Source organism: Herpailurus yagouaroundi, unplaced genomic scaffold, assembly GCF_014898765.1.
Source record: "Herpailurus yagouaroundi ecotype Mexico unplaced genomic scaffold, PumYag 182, whole genome shotgun sequence".
Taxonomy (NCBI): domain Eukaryota; kingdom Metazoa; phylum Chordata; class Mammalia; order Carnivora; family Felidae; genus Herpailurus; species Herpailurus yagouaroundi.
In genome coordinates this window covers 12,385,164-12,407,660 of record NW_024412413.1, presented here as the reverse complement: position 1 = coordinate 12,407,660, position 22,497 = coordinate 12,385,164, and the positions used below count along the sequence as shown (strand labels likewise).

The 22,497-nt window shown below is 55.3% G+C and overlaps 1 protein-coding gene and 1 long non-coding RNA gene across 5 annotated transcripts in view; one reads left to right on the top strand and one right to left on the bottom strand.

The window, feature by feature from the left end:
- TOM1 (target of myb1 membrane trafficking protein) overlaps positions 1–22,497 on the top strand; it is a 43,276-nt gene continuing 20,779 nt past the window's right edge. The window contains exons 1-4 of one of the 4 annotated variants that reach the window (XM_040490964.1): positions 1–234; positions 6,420–6,656; positions 7,276–7,426; positions 19,754–19,838. In XM_040490964.1, coding sequence (XP_040346898.1) covers positions 7,381–7,426; positions 19,754–19,838 — 131 coding nt within the window. In that variant the 5' untranslated portion in view covers positions 1–234; positions 6,420–6,656; positions 7,276–7,380. Of the gene's footprint in view, positions 235–6,419; positions 6,657–7,275; positions 7,427–19,753; positions 19,839–22,497 lie in introns of those variants that run through there. The other 3 variants (XM_040490965.1, XM_040490963.1, XM_040490962.1) reach the window with 3 other exon arrangements.
- Positions 18,532–22,497, bottom strand: part of LOC121040436 (uncharacterized) — a 5,507-nt gene continuing 1,541 nt past the window's right edge. Inside the window, exon 2 of the long non-coding RNA XR_005795290.1 lies at positions 18,532–18,703. This is a non-coding gene — a long non-coding RNA (uncharacterized LOC121040436). The remainder of the gene's footprint in view (positions 18,704–22,497) is intronic.

Genomic DNA, 22,497 nt, shown 5'->3' with positions numbered 1-22,497 from the left:
CCGCCTCGGGGAGCCCGACCCTCCACGTCAGGGGCGGGGCCTGTGGCCCACGCTCTACTCCCTACGCCCCGCCTCCACGGGCGCCTCCTCGCGGACCGTCGGGCGCGTCACGTGACGAGTCGGCGGCGCTGGCGGTTGCTGTCAGCTGATTCCCCCGGTTGGTGGCTGGGGCAGCCGCGGCGATGGACTTTCTCCTGGGGAACCCGTTCAGCTCTCCGGTGGGACAGCGCATCGGTGAGTCCCCGGAGCCCCGCCGCAGGGCCCTCAGCACGGCCTGGGTCCCCCCCGGGCGCTTCCAGGTCCCAAGTCACCCTCCGGAGGGACGCTGGGAGGGGAACGAGGCTGGCGTGTCTCTCCCGGACCTGTCCCCGCCCAGTCTCCCGCCCACCTTGATTGACAAAAGCCGTGGTCTATCGGGAAGCCTCGGCTTGTGATGGATGCCTACGGCAGCCAATAGCTAGAGAGAGAGGGCGGGTCCGGGCGGCCGCGGCTCAGCCAATGTGAGGCTGATGGGGTCCCGAATCCCGGGAGAAAGTTTTGGGGGTTGAAGGGTCTGCGTGGTTTTGCAGTCCTTGAGCCCCTCGCCTGTCTCCCTCATCGCTCCCTTACCCCGGGTCGCGCCGCCTGGGCTCTTGCCGTCTCTTTCCTGGCTCGCCCGACTCTCCGGACACGGATACTGGAGAAGGGTTAGAAGTCCATTCTCCCAGGATCAGGAGACTGGGGCTTGGCGTCTGGGCGAGCAACTTGCGGGGACGCGGCCAGGCAGCCCTGCTGCGCCTGGGGCCCGGCCAGACGCTGGCGAACCCGCGAGACCAGCAGCAAGGCGACCGCACAGTCGCAGACTCCCCGAGCTGGAAGCGATCTCAGGAGCCACCTGATTCCGCCTCCCTCATTTCTCAGTACTCGGCTGGGCCGGGCACCCTGGCCGGAGGCACAGGCTTACTCAGCCCAGGTCTCCTGACTCTCCTGCGCCCTGTTGACGGGAGACTGACTTACTAGCTCCGTGACGTTGCCTCCCGTTTCCTCGCCTGTGATTAGGGGTGTATTAATGGTCCCTGCTTCCGTGGGGTTGTTGTGAAGGCCAAACTCGTTAATAATTGTAAAGTACTTAGAACCGTGCCTGGCATATGGCCACTGCTATATAAAAGAACGTGGTGATATTTATCATCCTTGTTACTGAGATACCACCAACTGAGGGTGGGGAATCCCTGGAAATGGCGGGTTCCGTAGGTACTTCTTGCTCCCAATACTGGGAGGAACCCCAGGCCGTGGCCCAAACAGCTAACACCTCTCCAGGGACTGTCTGGATGTGCCTTCTTGCATCAGGTAACTGGCCAGTACTGTGAACGTCTTCATCTTCTTGATGGTCTTTAGCATGAAGTCTAGTCTGGGAAAATTGGATCTTTTAGATAGGCTTTCCATTCTGGCTGTCCTGGAAGCCAAACCTCACTAAGTCCGTCAACCCGGCTCAGCAGTATAATAGGCGCCATGGCGGTGTGTGGCTCTTCTGAGGTTTTGTAATCAAATTTCTCCCAAGAGGAGGCTGGCGGTCCGGGATTTATTTATACACCAGAGAGCTCCTGGACCAGAGAGAGGAAGCTGTCCTCCCAGGAACACCCTCCCCGCTCCCTGCCACCCACACCTCCCAATGAGTCATTGTTCTGGAGCTGAAAAGCTCTCCTCTCATCTTAATTTCTCCAGCAACAGATACCACCACTTTCATCACATGCCAAGTTTGAGACTTCCTACCTAAAAAAAAGTCGGAGGGGCGCCTGGGTGGCTCAGTCGGTTGAGCGTCCGACTTCAGCTCAGGTCATGATCTTGCGGTTTGTGAGTTCGAGCCCCACCTTGGGCTCTGTGCTGACAGCTCGGGAGACTGGAGGCTGCTTCCGACTCTCTGTCCCCCTCTCTCTCTGCCCCTCCCCCATTCATGCTCTGTCTCTGTCTCTGTCTGTCTCTCTCTCTCTCTTTCTCCGTCAAAAATAAAAATTTTTAAAAATAAATAAATAAAAACAAAAAAAGTCTGACCTTCAAAGTTGGCCACATTTTCCTGAAGCTTTCTAGAAAAGCTCACCTGGGCTCTGGCCCTTAGCTGGTCAAAGAAAGCCTGTGGCAAGAAATACTCTGTCCAAAGAGAATACTACAAACTCATAATATCTTGGAGCCAGAACCAAATTTGGCTACTGGAAGAAGGGTCCTTACCCTGGCCGCCTTCTAACTCAAGGTTCTCATCAGGATTCCCTGGAAGACTTATTAAAGACAGATGGTTGGGGGCGCCTGGGTGGCTCAGTTGGTTAAGCGTCTGACTTCGGCTCAGGTCATGATCTCGCAGTTTGTGAGTTCGAGCCCCGCGTCAGGCTCTGTGGTGACAGCTCAGAGCCTGGAGCCTGCTTCGGATTCTGTGTCTCCCTCTCTCTCTTCCCCCGCCCTCAAAAATAAATAAACATTGAAGAAAAAAAAAAAAAAAAAAGACAGATGGCTGGGCTCCATCCCAGAGTCTCTGACTCTGTAGGTCTGGGGTGAGCCGAAGGCTATGCAGTTCTAACAAATTCCCAGGTGACACTGATGCCACTGGATTGGAAACCACATATTGAAAATCTCCATTCTAGCCCATCTCCTTCATTTTCCACAGAAGGAGACAGAGGCCAGAGAGAAGGTGGAGACTGACTCACCCAGGCCCCCAGAGAGTTGGTAGTGAAGCTATGATGAGCTCCCCAGAACCAGTGAAACTTGAACCAAAGCTGCGGAGGCTCTAAAAGTGGAATGAAATGAAGGCTAAGCTGCCATTTGAGTAGATGCCTTTAGTCTTCCAGAGGTTTCTTGTAGGTGAAGAGATGAAAGGTACTGCTGATTGGCTGGGATTATGGATGACCTAGGATTTCTGGAAACTGCAGGAGTAAAATAATGTCAAGGCTGCTGACTCCGCCCCCTTGCGGCAAGAGAAGCCCTGTAGAATCGTGGCATCGGCATCCCTGAGCGCAGTGAGCTCCAGGGGTGCTCGTCAGGGGTGAGGGTCAATCAGCTCATCCACCCGCACACCCACCCGCACACCCTTGTACTTGCTGCCTCCTCTGCCTGGAATGCCCGCTCCAGCCTGCATCCTTCAAAGCTCAGCCATTGTCACCTCCTCCCTGAGGCCCTCTCTGAGCCCTGCAGATCCAGCCATTGCTTTTGTGCTCTCGCATCACCCTCGCTCCTCAGGCTTCTTCGCTCTCGGCCTTGGGGCTCTGAGCCTCCGCTTCCTCCTGGGTAGGACGGTAGCTACAACAGCATCCACCTGTCTGGGTGGTCACGAGAGTGAAGCGAGACACTCCCCGGGAGTCGTGTGTGCGGGAAACATCAGAAATGATCAGCCCTTGCTGTCCTCATCATTGTTTCTACTATTTCCACCATTGCACACTAATCGACCCCTGTCCCATTCTGTTAGTAGCTGTACATGTGCATCTCCCCAGCTAGACTAGGCTTCCTGAGAGCGGGGACTGTACCTCACTTGTCGGGACCCTCGGCACCTGGCATGGTCCCTGGCCCATCATAGGAGGGAAGAAAAAAAGAAGGTAACATTTGGTGAGGAGCAAATACCATGTGTCAGGGACCATGCTAGTATCCTGGTTATTAATATTCACAGCGACCCTACAAGGTTTTGCTATTTTTTCTAGTTTTACCAAAAGTAAGTGTGAGGGAGCGTATCATTTCCCAAGGTTTCACAGCTAATCAGGGTGGGGATCCAGACCCAGGTTTCTCTGGCTGAGAGCCCACGTCCTCCCCTGGCCCTCACCCCACTGTATCTGGCTGACCAGTGCTTATTTGGAACTTACACTGTCCACCCCTCCAGGATCCACAGTTCATTGCTCTACCCACAGATTAGCCTGGCTGGTTATGATGTACGTGTACATTTGCAGGTCCCTCAGCCTTATATCTTTCAGTGGGAGAGCTTCCCAAGGGCAGCAGCTGTGGCTGAAAGGATCCCAGATACTTAGCACTGGGCGGTGTTGACACAGCCCTCTCCTAGCAAGGATTTCAAAACCCTTTCCAGAATCCTCTGAGGACAGATCTTGGGGGTTGTCTTATAGACGGAACATCAGAAGGCAACCCAAGAAGCCCATTGTCCATTTCTGACTGTCATCTTACCCCTGGCACACTGAGTTGGAGACCCAACTTCCCAGAAAGCAAGCTGCAGACAGCAGACGCTGTGAATGTGGGCTGTCCCTGAGGACCAGTCCCCTGTAGTCGGGGTGGAGGTGCCGGTAACTGGATATGACACGGGAGCTCAGCCTGCAGCCGATCCCTGCGGTGGATGGGAGAGGGGGAGAAGTCAGGCAGAGCTGCCTTAGCGCCACAAAGTCCAAGCCAGGGGAGCCACAGGAAGGAATCGTAGAGGAGAGACTCCCCAAGTGTTAGTTAGTAGAGAGGACACTTGAAGCGCCCCGGAGTGCCATTTTGGGAGTGAGGAACTGGGAACCGAACTGGCCACCCGAGCGATGTTGTCGAGGGAACAGCAAGCCTGGACGCAGGAGACCTGGGCCCAGCTCCTCGCTACGTCACATTCCCTCTCCGCTGCCCGTGGCATGTCTGTGATGCACTGCCGTCCTCCCTCTGCTTCCCAGAGCACTGCTGAGGAACAGCGGAGGTCACGCGTGGGGGCAGGGAAGGCTGGACACCAGAGGGAAGAAAGGAGCTGACGGACAGCCTCAAGAGAGTGATGGATCAGCTCCGTGGGCCCAGAGGGCAGAGAGCGAGGACGTCAGCCGAGCCGAGCTCAGTGTCAACACATGCGGCCTGACACCTTGCATAGGTGTCGCTTGCTCCCCACCGCTGGAGGGGTGAAGGCAGAGGCCGCAGGGGAGGGAGGCTATAAGGAGGATTCCCCACACTGGCCACCAGGGTAGATTAGGGCAGGATTTGCAGACTTTCTGGAAGGGGCTAGAAAGTTAATGTTTCCACTTTTGTGGGCCTGTGGCCCATTTCACAGCAGCTCATCTCTGCCATTGTAGCATAAAAGCAGCATAGACCATGTGTAGGTGAATGGACCAAACGGTGTTCCAATCAGACTTTGTTTATGGGCACCAAAACGTAAATTTCATGTACTTTTCACATGTCATGAAAGAGTATTCTTCTTTGGATTTGTTTTCAACCATTTAAAAATGTGCAAACCGTTCTTAGCTTGTGGGCCACGCGAAAGCAGACTGAACAGGCACATGGGTTCATCGTTTGCTGACCTCTGGGTTGGACCAGCTGGCCAGAGGCAGAATGATGGAAGGCAGCGTTCTTCAGGGTGGAATCCCAGAGAACCCCACGTCTCAGATGCCTAAGGATGCTCCAGCCCTGGGCCTCCCGGGGCAGAATCCCTACGACTTCCCCCAGTGTGCCCTGGGGAGCCCTCAGGTCTTGAAGCTCTGGTTCCCTGATGTGGAAATGCTAGCTTGGGACCCAAGTCTCTGTCTTAAGGGTAACAGGGAATGATGTCTAGAAAGGACCTTGTGCCAAATGGCTGTGGCACATGCCATAAGGCATCCAGGTTGAGCTCTCGAATCCCACCAGATGGTCTGAGTCCTGGTTCAGCCTCCGCTGGCTTTGTTACCTGGGGCAAGTTACATAACCTCTCTGTTGTTGAGTTTCACATCTGTCAGATAAGAACAGTGATAGCACGTGTATCAGTTGGGGTTGCTGTTTTGGGAAGCCCTCAGCCCAGTGCCTGCCAGAGAGGAAGCGTCCAGAGCTGTTAGCCTCGGTGGTTTTTTACCGGTGTCATCATCGTCGCTGGGGCATAGTCTAAGTGAGTGACAGAGCTAAGGAGCTCTGGCTCCAGTGCAGCCTCTGGTTGGTCTTGGTGTCACCGGGCAATGAGCAGTCACTGGCTGGTGGCAGCCACATTCATAGGTCAGGTTGCAGGCTGTGGGGTAGATCCGATTCTTCCTTGGGAACTAAAGCCTTCGCCTGACCCTACGGATAGAAGCGGTGAATAGGTTTTGTTCCCTCACTGAGCTCAAAGAAATAAGAGTAAAGTGCCGGATTTCCGCTCTTCTGGTTTTAGAAGAAGAAAAAAAAAAAGACACACACACACACACACACACACACACACACACACACACAAAACCCTCAGTGTCTTCTAATTAGCTTGGGGCTGTCACCCCATAGAGAAACAGAGAATCGGGACAAGTTAACTCTTTACCTCCTTACCAAGAAGGTCTCTGTCAAGGCTGGCATTCTGCAGACTTCTGTCCTTCATGCGCCACCTTCTTGATTTCTATCCGCCCTGTGCCACCTCTCCTTTTACTTTCATAGTATTTTCTTTTTATTGGCTCGCCATTTTTAGTATGACCTCATCCTGTGTGATTACATTCATGAAATCATGAAGTAATTCATGTTTGTTTTTCTCTCCTTCATTGAAGTTAATGTGCATCTCTCAACATGTCTTTAAGTTTGTCCGTGAACCCACCTGATGTGACCCTGCGTAGCACCTTCCGGTGACTCCAATGACAGCAGTATGGGGTCAGAGCTTGGATCTTGCATCAGAAGATCTGGGTTCATGTGCCAGCTCTGCCCCTTCCCGGCACTTCCTGTGTCCCCCGGGCAAGTGACGGAGCCTCTGGGGGACGCCTGCCTCCATGAACATGGCAAAGGCCACTGAAAAGTGCTGTGGAGAACCAAACTGCCGTGTAAGATTCATAGAGAACTGGGCTTTGTTCCTGATGGGGAAGGCAGAGGAGGGAAGGGGAGAGCCCGGGGTGAGAGGGAGAGGAGGAGAGAACAGAACCCACCAGACTGTGTGAGGCTGAGCCCAGCAGCATTTAAGAACAGACAGAGGTGTCCCCTGTTCGACTGGAACTTGTTTGCATTGAGGCAGTAAAAACCCCGGATGGTTAACTTTATGTATCAACTTGACTGGGCCATGGTGTCCAGATATTTGGTCAAACCTTATTTTAGGGGCTCCTGGGTGGCTCAGTCAGTTGAGCGTCTGACTTTAGCTCAGCTCATGATCTTGCGGTTCATGAGTTTGAGCCCCGCATCAGGCTCTGTGCTGACAGTGTGGAGCCTGCTTTGGATCCTCTGTCCCCCTCTCTCTCTGCCCCTCCCCTGCATGTTCTCTCTCTCTCTCTCTCTCTCTCTCTCTCTGTCTGTCTCAAAAATAAGTAAACCTTTAAAAAACATTACTAAAAAAAATTATTCTAGATGTTTCTGTGAAGGTATTTTTTAAATGAGATGGGTAGACTTTGAGTAAAGCAGGTTACTCTCCATAGTGTGGGTGGGCCTCGTCTAATTAAGTTATGGTTTCAGTAGAAGACTGGCCTCTTGGACGAGGGAATTCGCCAGCAGACAGACTCTGGACTCGAGCCGCATCTGTTCCCTAGGTCTCCTGCCTGCTGGCCTGCCCACATTCACATGAGCCAATCCAATAAAATAAATTTCTCTCAACAGATGGAGAGAGGTGAGAGAAGGAGAGGGACCGAGGGAGGGGGGAGGGCGGGATCAGTAGCATCTTCTGTACTCACAAGAGGGAAGGAAGAGCATGTCACAGGCACTTTGGCCAGCCACGTCACCTCTCTGCTTTCACAGCCTTGCCCCCTCTTACCCGGACAGTTTTACCAAACCCTCCTTCATGTAGCTGAAATTTTCTTCAGTTAGGTACTATAATTGGTTACATCAACTTTAAAATTGTGGGTTGCAGAAGTCATGCCCCCACTGTAAGGTATTTTTGAGTTCCTCTATGGCCTGTGGTTACAGAATGGGGGGGGGGGGGGGAGAGAGGCAGCCAGAGTTTTGAGTAAGGATGGCTCAGCAACTTAGGAAACTGGTGGAACTTTCCACGCCGGGTCCTCAGAGACTTGCTCATCTGGAACACAGGCCTCAAGACAGTTTGCTGGCTGGGGGAGAAAATGGCTTCTGCGTGTATGGGATTTAAAAATCTATTTTGTGGACTGCTTGAAATTTTCAAACATTTAATTTGGGGATTGATATTTTTGTAGTGGGAAATGTTCGTTTTTGTGATTGCTGTGTGCTAAGTAAGATAAAAGCAATGGAAATGCATTCTCTCATTGGCTCCTCACACAGCCCTGGAAGCTGAATGTCCTCTTTATCCCTCTTTATGCAGGGGAGAAACTAAGGCACAGAGAGTTTCAAGAAAATTCATTCAGGATGGGGGCACCTGCCTGGCTCGGTCGGTGGAGCAATGCAACTCTTGATCTTGGGGTTGTGAGTTCAAGCCTCACATTATATACATACATACATAGGAAAGAAGGAAGGAGGATTTTTATTTATTTATTTTGAGAGAGAGAGAGAAAGAGAGCTGGAGCGTGCATGCGAGTGGGGGAGGGGCAGAGAGGGGGTGGGAGAGAGAGAATCCCAAGCAGGCTTCGTGAGGTCAACACAGAGCCTGACTCGGGGCTTGAACTCACGAACCGTGAGATCATGACCTGAGCTGAAATCAGATACTTAACCCACTGAGCCATCCAGGCTCCTGGAAAAAATAAAAATGTTTTTTTTTAACCAATTCATCCAGGGTCACACAGCTAATGAGTGCTCAAGTCAGGACTTGATGTGGGATTTGTCTGTGTCCAGATCCCACGCTCCTAACTTCTTCACCTCACTGCTCCCCCTTAGAACTGAAAGGAGTGTGCTGGGTTTCCTCTCGAGTGAAAAATATCCAGATGCATCTGGAATGATTTTGTTTGTAATGGTTCTTCCTACAGTTTCCCACCCGCACTGTTAGCGTATTGTTTCATCCTTGTGCGTGTCCCCACGTGGCAGGAAGTGCAGGTGGAGGTGCCACCACTGCCCTGCCTCTCTTGGTGGGGGACAGGGGGCAGGGAGAGGGGGGACGGGAGAAGCTTCCAGAGCTGCCCGACATTCAACCTGTGCCTCCAGCCAGAACTGGGTCACATGGCCACTTCTAGCGGCAGGGGAGACCAGAAGAGCTAAGTTCTGTGGCCAGTGGAGAGTGAGCGCCTTTGACAAGGACAAATTCTGCAGCAGTCGGCTTCACGAGGTGGAGTTAATAAGTGTCTACTGACGTCATCGCAGAGCGCATTAACACACATACAGGCTCCGGCGCGGCCAGGTGGGTGAGTTCCCACGCTGCCTTTCCAGAAGGAGTGCCCAGCTGGCCCGCGCCCCAAGAGGATCAATCAGAATATCACGTCCAGAGCAGCCACAGGAATTGAGGGTTAGTGTGGAGGACAGATTAAGGGGGGGACGTGGTACTTTCTAAAAATATTCAAAGGACTGCCAAGTGGGAGGAAGATTACCTGCACAACAGCTACCAAGGGATCAATAGAGGACAAAGGATGGGAGTATTTCAAGTATTACAGGGGCCCCTGGGCGGCTCAGTCCGTTAAGCATCTGACTTCAGCTCAGGCCATGATCTCCCAGTTCGTGGGTTCGAGACCCGCCTTGGGCTCTGGGCTGACAGCTCAGAGCCTGGAGCCTGCTTCAGATTCTGTATAACCCCCTCCCTTCCTCTGCCCCTCCCCCACTCACCCTCTGCCTCTCTCTGTCTCTGTCTCTGTCTCTCTCTCTCAAAAATAAATAAACATTAAAAAAATTTTGGGGGGGGTGCGCCTGGGTGGCTCAGTCAGTTAAGCATCTCACTTCGGCTCAGGTCATGATCTCACAGTTCGTGCGTTCAAGCCCCACGTCGGGCTCTGTGCTGACAGCTCAGGGCCTGGAGCCTGCTTGGGAATCTGTGTCTCCCTCTCTCTCTGTGCCTCCCCTGCTTGCGCTCTGTCTCTCTCTCTCTCTCTCTCTCTCTTTCTCTCTCTCTCAAAAATAAACAAACATTAAAAAAAAAAAAAGATTTAAAAAAAAAATTTTTTTTAATTGAAGTGTTACAGAGGTTTATTGTCCTGGTAGGTATGACCTCATCCTTCATTCAGTTAGTTACTCAGCAAACACGCACCCCGCAGGTTTATCGGGGGGCCAGGTCCCATCTGATGTATGAATCCCTGAGCTGTGTAATCTCCACCCAGGAGCTCACGACCTAATGGGAGAGACAGACAGCCGCTCACAGCCTAATGGGAGAGGCAGACAGAAACAAAGAAATCAATTCCGTAGAGTTATTTTAACAGCCCTGCTGAGCAGAACTTGTAGCTGTGGCCTGTGTGAAATGCTGCTGGCCCAGTGAGGGAAGGAGCAGGTCCTCTAGGGGGTCAGGGCAGGCTCCGCGTGGTGACCTGACTTTGATCTGGGCGTAGGAGCAAGATTTAGGGTGGGCAGGAGGGCAGGAGGACAAGCAGGCCCCGTCGGGGCACAGGCAGAAGGCCAGGGCCGTCTCCACCCTGAGCCCTGCCCACCAAGCCCCCGGGAAGCCTGGGAGTTCCAGTCCCACAGCCTTGTTTGATCTGAAGTTGCGGGGTTGGTTTGATCAACAATTTTTTTTCTTTAATGTTTATTCTATTTCTGAGAGATGGAGAGAGACAGTGCGAGCAGGGGAGGGGCAGAGAGAGGGAGACACAGAATCGGAAGCGGGCTCCAGGCTCCGAGCCGTCAGCACAGAGCCCGACACGGGGCTCGAACCCCTGAACCGCGAGATCGTGACCCGAGCCGAAGCTCAAACACTTAAGCAATGGAGCCACCCAGGCGACCCAACAAATGTCTTTAAACACCCAGGCTTTTTGTCCTGAGCTTGTCACCTCCTGGGCCCAAGCTGCAGGTACCCCATTCCCAGGAGAGAGAACGGAAGGAAGAAGAGGGAGGAAGGGTTTTCTCCTCCCCGAGCTGTGTCTCTGTGTCCCAGAAAGGACGTCTCCCCCGCCACTGCCCAGCAGACACCCCTCTTCTCCCCGAAACTAAAACAAGGCCGCTTGCCCACTTCTGGAGCAGGTGCTGCAGAGGAGAGCAGGGTGGCCGCTCTGGGCAGGGAAGGGAGGAATGGCTGCTGGGTGGGTCCTGGTGCAGGCCGGTGCCAGCTTTGAGGATAGCAGAGCTCCCTCTGCCTCAGCAGCCTCGCCTCTCCCCTCCAGTTGCCTCACTGCCCCTGGGACTTTCTCCCTCCCTCGGGCCACTTCTCCCCAGTGCCTGAGAGTCACCCTCCAGCCCCTCTTCTGTCTTCTTCCCGACATCCTCGATGACTCATCATTGATGAGTTCATTCGGCAAGGCCAATGCCGTTCCTCTCCCAAGAACCTCCCTTTCCACCTGCCCAGCCCGGCACCTCGTGCTCTGGGCTCCGCTCAGACGGCACCTCCTCGCTGACACCTTCCCTGTTCCCTCTGCGGGTGCTCACTGCCCCCCGCCCCGTCTCCTGGCTCTCACAGCACCCTGAACTGGCCTCAGCCATGCCACCCTGCTCTGAAAATGTTTGTCCACCTGTCATCCCTGACCACTTTAGGACCTCCTGAAGGGCAGGGATTCTGTCCTTTCCTTTGCCTCTGGAGCACCTGCCGCAGGGCTGGACAGATAATAGCCACTCAGAGAATGTCGTGGAGGGCAGAGAGGTGGACGAGAGGGAGATGGTGGGAAGCAGGTGCACAGAAAGCAATTGTGGGGCAGGACAATGGGCACTAGGCAGGGGGTGGAGGCAGAGGGCCGGTAGGGAGGGAGCGAGGAGGCGGACAGAGGGCGGGTATTACCTACAGCAAATTTCAAACATCGTATCACTTCTCTCATGAATATTTCAGTACATCTCTAACAGGTAAGGAATAGGATTCTTACTTAAAAACAGACAAACAAGCTGCAGCCCCAGTACCATTATACACTTGAAAAAAAAGTATACAGGGGCGCCTGGGTGGCGCAGTCGGTTAAGCGTCCGACTTCAGCCAGGTCACGATCTCGCGGTCTGTGAGTTCGAGCCCCGCGTCAGGCTCTGGGCTGATGGCTCAGAGCCTGGAGCCTGTTTCCGATTCTGTGTCTCCCTCTCTCTCTGCCCCTCCCCCCGTTCATGCTCTGTCTCTCTCTGTCCCAAAAATAAATAAACGTTGAAAAAAAAATTAAAAAAAAAAAAAAGAAAAAAAAGTATACAAATGGAGTGACAGTAAACACTGAAAGGAAGTCCCCAAAAGGATCTCTGGTTCCCTTGAGTGACGTGAGTGGGTGGTGTTTCTGCCGGAGAGCTGGCGTTCTGTAAATGTGATCTAAAAGGAAGGTGGCTGTGCACGCCCTTGCTGGGGTGAGGGCCTCAAAAGAAGGCCTGTGGGGGCCACTCGGAGCTGACAGGCCGTGTCATTTTTGTCTTTCTCACGGTCCGCCGACTTGCGTTGGATCCTTCTCCCCTGGGCCTGGACCATGGCCTGAGACAGAACCAGGTCTGCGGGTCATCACCGGCCTTGAAGACCATCCTCACTGCTCACAAGCCGCACTTTGTTGAATCGAAGACACTGTGGGGTGTGTGAAAAGAAAAAAATGCCAGCCGAGCGCTGGCAGGTCATTATTTGTAAGAGCCACCCCGATATCAGAGGGGTTCAAAGTGGGAAGGGGGAGGGGAGCTCACAGAGAAACACAGTGTGCGATATCAGGGCAGGTAGGGCGGGGACTCAGCCTTGTACCGGAGCGGCGAGGCAGTCTGGGGGCTGTTGGCCTTGGACAAACACTCAACAAGCCTCTCCTCTCTGTCCCACCAGAGGGTAGACCCCGGCGAGAGAGAGAGAGAGAGAGAGAGAGAGAGAGAGAGAAAGAGGGAGAGGGATAGGTCCCCAAGAGCTCTGGGTCCACCCTAGTTTGGTAGAGACGTCCTTGAATAGCCAAGCAGCGTGAGATACACAGTGGGTTTAGACCCCACACAGGCCCAGCTCTGCATCCCTGCTCCCCCACTTCCGGGCGTTGGACCTCAGCTGCCCCATGCATGGTAGGGACCGTGGGGAGGTGACCCGAGACGAGGTGCACTGAGCAGGTTACACAGGCTCGGTGAATGCCAGTCATTTTGTCACTGTTCTTCATGATGTTACCGTCACAACGCAGGATGACCATACAGGTCACAGTGACACAGTCCCCTCAGTTGGCAAATACACTGAGGAGCTGTCACCAGGGTAGGGCCTTAAAAGACGAGCAGGGATCAGCCGGTCCGTTTCCTCCTCTGCCAGCACATCCGGATCTCACACCGTGTCCTATCTCAGTGCCCAGTCTTTTCTGTCATGCCACTCTCACCTTTGTGAGGGCCATTGTGGCCTCCCACTGGACCGTCAACTTGCTGTGGGCAGGATCTGGTTGGTTTTGCTCACCAGAATCTCTCCCAGCACCCGGATGGCAACAAGCAATGAGTATGTTCAAGAGGCACATAAGGTCGTGGTTAAGAGTATGGATGTGGTAGGGGCGCCTGGGTGGCTCAGTCGGTTGAGCGTCTGACTTCGGCTCAGGTCGTGATCTCACAGTCTGTGGGTTCGAGCCCCGCATCGGGCTCTGTGCTGACAGCTCGGAGCCTGGAGCCTGCTTCCGATTCTGTGTCTCCAGCTATCTCTGCCCCTCCCCCACTTGTGCTAGCTCTCACCCTCTCTCTCTCTTTCTCTCTCTCTGTCTCTCAAAAATAAGTAAGTGTAAAAAAAAAATTTAAAGGGTAAGGACGCAGTAACCAGACCTCTCTGAGTCTGAACCTCTGCTCTGCAATGTGGAAGCTGTGTGACCATGGGCAAGACACTGACCTCTCTGTGCTCCTCAGTTTATTCATCTCTGTCTTAAGGATTATGGCGAGAGGTTCGTGTGAAGGCCCGAGTCCCATGATTGGTGCTTACTGAGCGTCCAGTGAGCGTGCTGGTGGTGATGGTTGTCATCGTCCTCTGTGACCCAGATGCGTGACCGAATGGTAGAAAGGCATGCCAGGCAGAAGCCCAGGGGCATGCAAGAACAAGGCCCCAGCAGGAGCAGAACAGCCAGTCTTGGCTGAGGTCAGTCCCAAATGTGCCTCTCGGCCCCTGAAGATTTCAGGATTTTGGCCCTCAGGCAACTGAGGGCGGTTGGAAGTGCGGAGCCGGGGGGGGGGATCCTGGATAATTTTCAGACAGAAGAAGGTACTGGTTGGATTTGTGTTTGAAGAGAAGAGGGTGGAGGTGATGGTCTAGGCCTCGGAGAGGTGACAGGGCCTGAATGAGAGCTGATAATGGAGCCGGGGGCAACTCGCAGATGTGTTGAGTAGTGGGAATTCCCAGATGTAGTGGCCGGCCGTTGGAATGTGCAGGGTGGTGAGGAGAAGGCTCTAGGCTGCTCCCCCACCCCCAGGGCTGACTTTGGCAGCAGGTGGTCCTGGCCATGATTCCACCGAGCACCCGCAGACGCGGACTTCTCCAAAAGCAGTGGAAGGAGCCAAGAAGGCGACTGTCTTCCAGCCGTTTGGGGTCCCCCCAAGAGAGAGCAGGCAGGGAGCAGGGGCGGGGAGCTGGCGTGTCCTCGGTGGCCACTCTTGCCCGCTCTCAGCCCAGGTCACAGTCATGGTACTTAATGAGTCATGACTCATTACTGTTCTTACCTGATGTCATGCACGCATTATCTGGCTACAAAGTCTCAGTGTGAGGCAGGCAGCCTTATCTCGGTTTCCCAGAGGAGAAAGCAGACCGGAGAGGGCCTGCCGTCCCCAAGTTAGGACACAAGGCTAGACTCGCCGCACTCCAAGGCCTGTGCCACTGCCCAGCCTGACTCTGCCTGCCATCCCGCCAGGCCGACTCTCCGGAGCCTTCCCAGAAGGTGGCGTCTGCAGCAGGCATGATGCGGGGAGAGGGGACAGGCACACACGGGCCCAGCGGTCCACGGCCACAGGACTGCCGGCCCCCGACGGCAGCCGGGGAGGCTGGCAGGGCCTGGCGTCCTCGGGAGCTGGGACAAGAGCAGAACAGCTCCCGGGACCTTTGACGACTGCCACCCACAGCCCAGAGGCCAGCGAGCATTCTCCTGGAACCAGTAACCACTGTCAGTGTTCATACTCCCCCTTCCTGAAATAGCAAGCTGAGCCACTTCTGTGGTCAAAAAGCAAAAACAAAACAAATGTCCCCAGGTTCCTGTGGGTTTCCATTTCTGCCCTTGATGGAGTACGCCTACCGCCCCGGAAAGTCTCACTGAGGATGTGTGAAAACCCCCCCGGTTGGGCCATCTGCTCCCCGGCCTACGGGGAGGTGGCCGCGAGGCCCCAGGCTGGGCCCATCCTGCTCTGGACACACCTGTCTCCTCCTGAGTTTGCCCGGGTGGACCTCGCACCTCCTCCCCTCCCTCCTCTTCCTCCTTCCTCCTCTTCCTCCCCCTGTTGAGGCTGACTGAAACCCCAGCCCCCCAGAAGACTCCAGCGTCCGCCTGGCTCTGCCCGCTGCTGGCGTCGGGACTGGAGAGCTGTGCTCGGGGGGGGACCTCAGACCCGTGCTCCGGCTCCCGCACCCCCCGATTCCCTGGCCTGGCACCTCCTCCGGCTTCTGAGTGCCCCGCCACCCCTTAACGGCCACTTGCCTGTCCAAGATGACCTTGATCCCTTCTAAAACCTCGCTGCCCCTCCCCCAGAAGAGAGGCACCCCTCATGTTCAGGCGTCCCCCGGGGGGCCTAGTTGAGGCAGTCCTGACAGGCCTGCTGGTGGAGCGAGGGATGGGGAGGAGGGGGCAGGGGGGCGCTTCCGGGAAGGCTGAGCTCCCCGGCCCCTGGTGACCACTGTGTGACCTCCCGGCACCTCAGTGTCCTCATCAGTTAGACGAGGGCAGTGACACACAGGTCACAGGCTTGGGAGGATTCAGCTGCCTGCTTTGTGTAAACAGCTAACGGCACTTGGTGTGTCAGGGGCTGTAACTGGAGAGGGTTGTTGCCGAGGAAGGGCACGCGGGCCAGGTTGAGGGCTGGGGAGCCTTGGAGTCTTGGGGGCACAGGATGGACACGGTCCCTTCCAGGTTTCAGAAAGCTCACTCTGAGGCAGGAAGGGCATGGGGTGGGGGAGGGGTGGGGGAGGGGTGGGGGAGGGGTGGGGGGGGGAGCCAGGCAGGCGGGGCCGGGGCAGTGGCCTGTCAGGCAGAGGCAGAGGGCAAGGTGACAGGGGCTCAGGTAGGACAGAGAATCCAGAGCTGGAGTTGGCAGAACACCGTGACCAGAGTCAGAGATGACTCGTCCTCTGGCCCGTGTGGCTGGGGACCGCTGAGGTGCGGTTTCTGGAGGAGTAGCACACTAGTGTGTTTAGCCACTGCCCCACCCCCCCACCGAACCCTCCAGAGTAGAGCCTGGCTTCCTCCGCTCAGCTCTCTTTAGCAAGCATATGAGTCCCCGAGGGCGGGGAGTGTGCCGCAAAGAAGCCACACTCGGGACTTCATTGTGGGACGAATGAGCCCACCCTTCAACACTTTGAAAGGAAGCCGTCCTCACGCCCCCAGCCCCATCCCCACAGCCATAGCCCGGGGAGAAAAACACCCCGTCCTGCTGCCGTGTCCCTACCCTGATGCCCCTGCTGCCTGGCTTGTGTCCCGAGCAGCTACCCCAGCGTCCATCTGGCCACAGGACTCAAGGCGGGACCCGGGATGGAACTGAGGTCAGGCCAATTTTGAAACCAACGTCATGAAAGCCACAGTTATAGGGAGCTGACTGCCAGCCCAGCCCAGGCATTGTCCTGCAGGGTAGGCCCGCCTGCCTGGCCAGATGAGGGCCCTGCCCGGTCACAGGGCCAGGGCTCAGAGTGCGCCTCAGCCCCTTTGGCACCGGGGGGCGGGGGCCACATCTGTCTCGTCCACCGTTGTGTCCATCCCCAGTGCCTGGCACATGACCGTGCAGCCTGTGAAGGGTCACTTGGCCCCCCTGGGCCTCAGCTCTGTGTGAACAGAGAGACTGAGCCTGCTGTTCAGGACTGCGGAACAGTCGCTGGGATCACGAGCTGCACACACCCAGTCCCTTGGGTGCTGTTGGTCTGACAGGTGCCCTATGACCCTGTGCTCTCAGGTGCCCGGTGCCGGCAGAGGCCAGGCCAGGAGCCAGAGGAAAGGGCTGTGACAGAGGGGGACGTGGGATAGTGCCCAGGGTCAGAACACCAAGGGTCTTACTCCCTAACCTTAAAACGTCAACCGGTCCTGACTTGCCCCACAGCCCTACCTAGGGTATGACACTTGCCAAAACAGGGGGTGATTTGTGTGATCAAACACTGGCCCGAAAAAGCAGGGGACCAGACTGTCTCTGTGCACTGTGGTGGAGCTGATTTAAGACCTGGCCTGCAAGGATGGATCCTAGAAGGGTACAGAGGGGAGTGACCTTGGCTCTGGTAAGCCCTCGGAGTCCGCACAACCTCAGCTAGGTAGAAGTGATGGTTGCACAGCATTGTGGAGACAGGAAATGCCCCTGGACTGTACACGTTAAAGCGGCTGATTTTTTGTTACGCAGTCTTCGCCTCGATTTAAAAATAAAAGAACTGGGGGTACCTGGGTGGCTTAGTTGGTTGAGCTCTTGATTGCAGCTTTGGTCATGATGCCAGGGTCGTGGGATCAAGCATGGAGCCTACTTCAGATTCTCTCTCGCTCTCAGGGCATTTGGGTGGTTCAGTTGGTTAAGCATCTGACTTCAGCTCAGGGCATGATCTCACAGTTCGTGAGTTCGAGCCCCACATCCGCCTGTCCGCTGTCAGCACAGAGCCGGCTTCGGATCCTCTGTCCCCCTCTCTCTCTGCCCCTCCCTTGCTCGCTCGCTCTCTCTCTAAAAAATAAAAATTAAAAAAAAGAAAGAAAATTAGGGGTGCCTGGAGTGGCTCAGTCGGTTAAGCATCCAACTTCAGGTCAGGTCATGACCTGGCGGTTTGTGGGTTCGAGCCCCGCAGCAGGCTCTGTGCTGACAGCTCAGAGCCTGGAACCTGCTTCAGATTCTGTGTCTCCCTCTCTCTCTGCCCCTCCCCCGCTCACTCTCCATCTCTCTCTCTCTCTCTCTCTCAAAAATAAACGTTTTAAGAAATTATACTAAAAAAATCATACATTTTTTAAGAAAATTTAAAAAAAAAGATTCTCTGTCCCTCTCTCCTCTCTCTCTCTCTCTCTAAAAATAAAATAAACCTTAAAAAAATAAAAATAAAAAATAACAGAACTGCTACCACTTACTGAGCACCTGTTCTGTGGCAAGAACCGTACAGATGCCCTGTTTGAGTTATCACTACTCCTTTTGTCAGCTCTGTGGGGTGGCTGGCATCCACCCAGCCTTCAGACAGAAACCGGCTCAGAGGGGAAGGCCAGACCGCCTGTTCGTAATGGGAGTCGAGATTTAAACTACCCTGGGTCCTTTGCTTCATAGGTTAAGAATGTCTCCGGGAGGCGCGCCCCGGTGGCTCAGTCGGTTAAGCATCCGACTTCCTCTCGGGTCACGATCTCATGGTTCGTGGGTTTGAGCCCCACGTCGGGCTCTGTGCCAACAGCATGGAGCCTGCTTGGGATTCTGTTTGTCTCCCTCTCTGTGCCGCCCCCCGCCCCCGCCCCGGCTCCCTCTCCCTCTCTCTCAAAATAAGTAAGCTTTAAAAAAAACATTCTCTGGGAGGTTTGAGAGGAAACTGGTTCCCAGTAGGGCCACTGGGAAGTGGGGCTGGGGCCGGGGAGGCAGGTAGATTTACTCTGTGTTGTGTGCCGCTTGGGAACCTTTTAAGTTTTGAACCACGTGAATGATCAAAAGATACCAACTCAAAAGATCATAGAAAGTCAAGAAGGAGCATTTTATTTGCGAAAATAAAACACTGCCTCCGTAGTTTCATGTCAGAAACCAGCCCGCCGGATTGCTGTCCCCACTCATCCGGTTGGTAGACTGAGCCGCGAGGCCTCCTCGGTGATCATAGGACGGTGACACTCCTGGCCTCACGTGGCTGCTGTAAGAATTAAGTGACATCACAAAAGGACAAATACTGTATGAGACCACTTAAATGACGTGTTAGGTCGTCGGGATCGTAAGGACAGTGCAGTGGCGGCTGCTGAATCGTAAGGACAGTGCATCAGAATCGTAAGGACAGTGCAGTGGCGGCCAGGGGCTGCTGGAGTGGGGAATGGGGAGTTAGAGTTTCAGATTTGCAGGATGGAAAGGTTGGTGGGGCCGGCTGTACCACATCGTGAGTGTATTTGATGCTGCTGAACTATACACTTAAAAACGGTTAAGGGGCACCTGGGTGGCGCAGTCGGTTAAGCGTCCGACTTCAGCCAGGTCACGATCTCGCGGTCCGTGAGTTCGAGCCCCGCATCGGGCTCTGGGCTGATGGCTCAGAGCCTGGAGCCTGTTTCCGATTCTGTGTCTCCCTCTCTCTGACCCTCCCCCGTTCATGCTCTGTCTCTCTCTGTCCCAAAAATGAATAAACGTTGAAAAAAAAATTAAAAAAAAAAATGGTTAAGATGGCAAATGTTATGTGTATTTTAACACATTTTTAAAACGAAAAAATAATACAGGGCGCCTGAGCGGCTCAATCGGTTAAGCAGCCAACTCTTGGTTTCGGCTCAGGTCATGATCTCATTGTTTGTGGGCTCAAGCCCCGCATTGGGCTCTGCACTGACAGCGCAGAGCCTGCTTGGGATTCTCTCTCTCTCTCTCTCTCTCTCTCTCTCTCTCTCTCTCTCTCTCTTTCTCTCTCTTTCTCTTTCTCTCTCTGCCTCCCCCCCCATGACTCACTCTCAAAATAAATAAATAAAACTTAAAAAGAAAAAGAAGACTATAAAATGCAGCCAAAAACCAAAACAATTAAATGACAAAACGGAACAAGGTAGGTAACAGTTTGCACGCCACTTGGTCCTTCTTGAGGCCCCAAAAAGTACCCATCGTCCTTCTCCTCTCTGGCCCTTCCCGCCGCGTCCCACACCACACACCTGCACACGGCTGAGTCTGCCTGTCCAGGACCCCCCACACCGTGTAACTTGTGGTTTCTCCTCCGCAGAGAAGGCTACAGATGGCTCCCTGCAGAGCGAGGACTGGGCCCTCAACATGGAGATCTGTGACATCATCAACGAGACTGAGGAAGGGTGAGGCCCGCAGGCGAGGCGGGGGGTGGGGGACGGTCGGCCAGCCAGCCGCAGTGCAGCCTGCCTCTTGCCACATAGCCCCTCCCCATTCCCACCCCTCCTGGAGTGCAAGGGGAGACCCTCCTGCGGTCCTCCGTGCCACAAGGGCTGCAGAGGTCCTCTGAGTCCCACCCCAGGCAGGAGTGTGACATCTTAGACATTTTGGAACAAAGATTCCATCCAATGCTGTCATGAGATGGACAGGGGACCCAGAGATGCCCTTGGGGGGCTACCAGCCCACACGGCCTCTCTCAGGTCACAGCCTGGCCAACTGGACCTCTTAGGACATCACCTGGGCCACATCCTCATGGGACGCGGCCAGCTGGTGGCTCCCAGCACTGGGACATGGCCCCAAGCACTGTTCCGCACCACATGGGCTGGAAGGGGCAGGGAGACTCCCAGCTTTCTCTGTGAGCGAGAACAGACTTTCATTTCCTTAAGATTTGGAACCAGCAGGGGAGGGGGCCTGAGGGGGTCAGGGGACATGGAGAAGGCAGTGACAGTGAAGCAGAACTGAGAGCCCATCGGCATTAGCTTCTGCCAAGCATTTCTGGTACACAGGTCACCCCAGGACACATGCTGTGGAGGAGGCATCGTGATCTGGGCTCTTGGTCTCTGACTAGCACTCTCTGACCAGCTGTGTGACCTTGGGCAAGTCACTGTACCCCCCTAGGTCTTTGTCATCAGAGGCAAATATCTCTTTTAGATTCTTCCAGCAGTAAGCCCAAAGTCCCGAGGGGAGCAGAGAGGGAAAGCAGGGTCACTGTCCTCAGGAGAACCCAGGAAGGGTGGGAAGAGGTGGGACCACAGTCATCGGGAAGTACGGAACGATCTGAGAAATCAGAATCAACAGCTGGAGCGGGACCTCATTTCGCTCTCCATTTCTCACTGGGATAATCCAGCTGGTCTGCGGGGTCCTTCTCAGCCAAATGGTCCCTTTGTGGGGAAAGTGAGCCCAGGCAGCTGGAAGCGGGCAGCAGGCAGGGAGCACCGAGGGTAGCACACAGTGGCTACCGGCACCTTCCAGCATCCCCAGCAGGGGGCAGACCGCAACGGCAGGGCCACCGAGATAAAAGATGGGGGGCGGACAGGCTCAAGGAGCCCCTGAGAGGGCCTGGGGCTGCACAAACCCCCTGGAGAGGCAAGTCCCCATCTCCCTTATAAGCGTTGGCAGAACTGGGGCTTGCGCGTACTTGAGTTCAAGCGCATATGCTGTTGACTTGAGCACTTCCTGTGTTCCAGGCACTGCACGAGGCCTTAGGGACCCAGCAGCGGGCAGAGCAGATGTGACCCTTGGCCTTGAATCTCTGGTCTAGGTCTACCCCCCAGTGGGTTGTGGCCTCCCTGCCGTCCAGCCTGGGCTCCTAGCCGGGTACTGAACGCAACAGGCCCACAGCAATGGCACACAAGCCTGGACTTCTGATTCCCAGTGCTGTGCCCTCTCTCTGGGCCGCTCTGAAACGTGGAAACAAGTCCCTTTCGAGGGTGACGGCCTGCCCCAGGGCATTGGTTGAAAACTACCCCCAGCCTTCTGGGACAGGGGCCCACCCTGTCAGGGACCATGGTCCCTCACCCCACGTGTCCTGTGTGTCCATCACACCCTTGACAGGCCTCCGTGGCTCCTCCACCTTGCCTGCCGCCTTCGCTCGTGTGGGGGGACCCGTGTCGGGGTTCCTGACTTTCCTGACCCGCTCTTGACGGGCTCATCACTGAACAGACAGATGTCTGGCAGACAGCAGGACAGGCCCAGGGGCCACTCCCCAGCCTAGGAAATGTTGCTCATGCTCCTGTAGCGTACGGGGCTCTGGGAGGCCAAGTGTCAAGAGAGGACACGGTGCCCCCTCTTTGGGGGGCATCTTCTCAGCCAGGGAGCCCCAGGTGGGTGTCGTGTGACAGTGCACACCAGGGAGATGGGGGACTGGGAGTCGTGGGCGAGGCAGATTTTAGACGTGGAAGTTGGGGGCCACAAAGGCTTTTAGGCCAGAGCATCGGGGCAACATTGATTTCACCTGCACAGAGCTGAAGGACAGGACGTAGGGGTGAGGCCACCGGCGTGCATGGGCTGGGCGACAGATGGGGCAGGGAGGGCAGGCTGCCAGCAGAGCCTTCAGGGCTCCCCCTGCACAAGGTATGTCCACCCTCCCTACCGGGATGGCCTGGGCCTCTTCAGCCTCTCCCTCCGCCTCCCTGCACGGCCTCCATCCAGTCCCTCCCGCCTCTGCCTGAACCACTTCCCTCCTCCCCTCATCTGGTTCCATCTCATCCTTCACGCCCAGCCGTGATGCCACCCCAGAGAGGACTCCCCTGACACCCACTCACTCTTACTGCGGGCCCCCCTTCTTTCCCACAGTGATGTGGGTCTCCCTGGTCATGTGGTCCTTGAGAGCAGACCCGCACGTTCACCAGTGTGTCCCCAGCACCCAGCATGGTGCCAGCATGTGTGACTACTTAATAAGACCTGAGTGGAAGTGTGGGTGGAGAGAGGAAGTGGCCAGGATGAGGCCCCAGGACTCTGCCCACACGTTATTCGTTTATAAACCCCAGTGTGTATCAGGAATCCTTGGGGGTGTGATGAGTATACAGATCCCGGGAGAGCTTGGTTCAGGGACCTAGGGTGGGA